The 3,011-nt window shown below is 60.2% G+C and overlaps 1 protein-coding gene across 1 annotated transcript; it reads right to left on the bottom strand.

Moving 5' to 3' along the window:
- Nucleotides 1-1,355: 1,355 nt before the first annotated feature.
- Nucleotides 1,356-2,315, bottom strand: LOC123066648 (germin-like protein 1-3). Its single transcript, XM_044489691.1, has 2 exons — nt 2,112-2,315; nt 1,356-2,014 (listed from the first exon to the last, which is right to left on the bottom strand). The coding sequence occupies exons 1-2, from the start codon at nt 2,245-2,247 to the stop codon at nt 1,473-1,475; spliced, it is 678 nt and encodes a 225-aa protein (XP_044345626.1). The 5' UTR covers nt 2,248-2,315; the 3' UTR covers nt 1,356-1,472.
- Nucleotides 2,316-3,011: the final 696 nt, after the last annotated feature.

Genomic DNA, 3,011 nt, shown 5'->3' with positions numbered 1-3,011 from the left:
AGTTGCGTGTATCCTTCCCGTCATTGTCAAGACCAAGAAAACCCCGCTGGAAGCGCTTGTGACACTTCGAGGCCCAGTGCCCATCGCGACCACAAAGCTGGCACACACGTGGACCGCCAGCCCCTGGTAGCGTCGCAGTAGGAGGAGGGGCCGAGGCGGGTGGTGGTGACTGCCCCGAAGGAGCCCTGGATGAAGCAGAGGAGCGACCACCCTTGGTGGCGGCGTTTGCCGAGAGGGCACCGTTGCCCCTGGATCGGCGCGTCTCGACTCGTTGCTCAGTAAGCAGGAGGCGTGAAAAGACCTCGTGTGCTGGCATGGGCGTGGAGTTGCCCCTCTCATTGATGATCTCGACTAGGGCGTCATACTCCTCATCAAGACCATTGACGATAAATAAGTTGAACTCGGAGTCGGTGAGGGGCTGTCCAATGGAGGCCAGCGTGTCGGCGAGACTCTTGACTTTGTTGTAGAACTCAGTGGCGGTGGAGTCAAGCTTCTGACACTCCCCAAGTTGGCGACGGAGCCCAGATACACGAGCCTGCGACTGTGCCACAAACGAGCGCTCAAGAATAGTCCATGCCTCGTGGGACGTCTTGGCGAAGACAACAAGCCCAGCAACGGCCGGAGAGAGCGACCCCTGGATGGAGGAGAGGTTCGCCTGATCCTGCCCTGTCCAGACACGGTGAGCCGGATTATAGACCGGACCATGCACGCTGTCAACCAGCGCAGGAGGGCAAGGAAGAGAGCCGTCGACATAGCCAAGCAGGTAGTGACTCCCAAGAAGCGGAAGAACCTGCGCGCGCCAGAAGATGTAATTGTCCGACGACAACTTGATGGTGATGAGATGGCCGAAGTGAAATGGCGGCGGCGGCTGCGATCCCATCGAGGAGACTGGCTGAGGTGAGAACACCGTGGAGACAGTCGGAGGGGCAGCTGGCGCGGTGACAGAGGGCGCGATGGCCGCGGTTGACGCCGCGAAGCCTTCCAGCGCGACGTCCTCCGCCACCAGCGGCGCAGTGGCCGAGGGCGCGACAGCCGCGGTTGACGGGGCGGCGGTGGTGTGGGCCACAAGCGCCTGCCCGGGCGAAGTAGCAGCCGGCGGGAGCGCGAAGAGGGAGCCGACGCTCCGTGTCCCGATCGGCGCCTGAAGAGAGGCGGCATCCAGCGGCCTCGAGAGAAGTGCCGCGAGGGAGGCCGGCAGAAAACCGGTGGCGGTGGAGCCGGACGCGGCGGCGGACGTCATAGCAGTCGGGCGACGGCGGCGGCGGGCGCGGCGGCGGCGGCAGTGGCGGCGGCGGTTTAGGGTTTTTAGGCGGAAGCGGACGTAACCTAGCGTGATACCATGTAAGACAATAGGCTTTGGGGGGAACCGGCACAACCCTCTAAGGGTGGCCTATCACATATATATATAATGAGGTGGTATACAACGTTACAATATACACATGTAAATACAGTCTAACAAAATGCAAGGCTAGTTACTTTGGCGGGAACTTGGACTTGATGGCCTCCACCAGGCCGCCGTCGATCTGGAGCGCCCTGGCCAGCACGTCGGTGGGCACCGGTGGTGAGGCTGCGAACAACGCTAGGGCGAGGGACTGCGTGCCCGGAAGCTGGCTGTTGAAGGCCGAGATGGCGGCGGCCGGCGCGCCACCGTTGTTCTTCTGGTAGTGGACGAGGCCGCGGGGGAAAACGAAAAGCTCGCCCTTGCAGACGGTGCGGGCGAAGAGCTTGCCGGCGGTGGTGACGAAGCCGACGTCGAGGGAGCCCTCCAACACGTAAATGATCTCGGTGGCGCGCGGGTGGGTGTGCGGCGGGTTCACGCCCCACGCCGCGTAATCCACGCGGGACATGGAGACGCCCATCGTGTTGAGCCCCGGGAGCTTCTCCACGTTCGCCGCCGTCACGGCAGACCCAACCGGGTTGCCGGTGTTGCCCGGGAGTGCCAGCGCGGAGGAGAAGAAGTCGTCCGCCGTCACGTTCTCCGGCCTCTTGCACGGGAACCCGTTCAGCCGCAATGCTGCAAGCATATGCATACACTTATGCATTACCTCTTTGTTGGCATGATCTATACTTGTGCGAACGAGAGAATGGATGGAAGAGACGGCACAACTTACGGCCGTTGAGGGATTTGTAATCGGCGACGCAGAAGTCCTGCAGCATGTCGGGGTCGCCGGCGAGCAATGGCGCGGCGAGGGCCAGGAGGGTGGCGCAGGCGGCGAGGAGGACGGCGGGGAGCTGCTTGGGCGCCATGGTCAAGTGCTGCTTAATTGACTACTGGTTGGTTGGTGCAGCGCTAGGTAGTTAGCACTGTGGTGAAGTAGCTGAGGATGAGAAGGCAAAGCATGCCGCGCATGTATTTATAGTGCAGTGAAGCGTACGGGGGATGTGATCGATCGGTAGTTGATCCATAGACACGTGACGAAGTTAATTGCACGCGGTTTTATGCGGACGATGCATCCATGCTCTAACACTTCAGCTTGAAGGTATGGTTGGATAGAGATCTCATATTGTCAAGCACCATAGAATTTGTGCCATGCACTCGTGTAGTCAGAGAGGGGTCTAAGATGGAGGAGGGAGGAATGATCAAAGCTCGTACTGTATATAGTTAGTGTTTTGCTAGATGACAATCGCCTGCAAAAATATTTTGGCTCAGATTGTTTTAAGCCGTTGGATGCGAGATGGATGGCTGGATTAGCTTCTTCAACCTTCAGTCCAACCTCCTGTTCATCTTCCTCTCGACCGCCCCATGTACCACTGCCCTAACCGCCGGTCTCCCCCGCCCAAGGCCGGCAGTGCTCCCGCCATCGCCTCACCGCACCGCCCTCACCTCAACCTCCCCCACCACCGGTCTTTCCGCCGTCCCCAGCCACCCCTCTAAGCCCAGTGACCACCCAAAAATCTCTGGCGAACCTGCACCCACCACCCTAACGATAGATAGTAGGGTTCCTTTTCCGGTGAACCTGCACCCTCCACCCTAACGATATATAGTGGGGTTGCTTCTTCCCCGGCGCGGG

The sequence above is a fragment of the Triticum aestivum genome, chromosome 3B (assembly GCF_018294505.1).
Source record: "Triticum aestivum cultivar Chinese Spring chromosome 3B, IWGSC CS RefSeq v2.1, whole genome shotgun sequence".
In the NCBI taxonomy this organism is placed as follows: domain Eukaryota; kingdom Viridiplantae; phylum Streptophyta; class Magnoliopsida; order Poales; family Poaceae; genus Triticum; species Triticum aestivum.
This window is presented reverse-complemented; position numbering and strand designations above follow the sequence as displayed.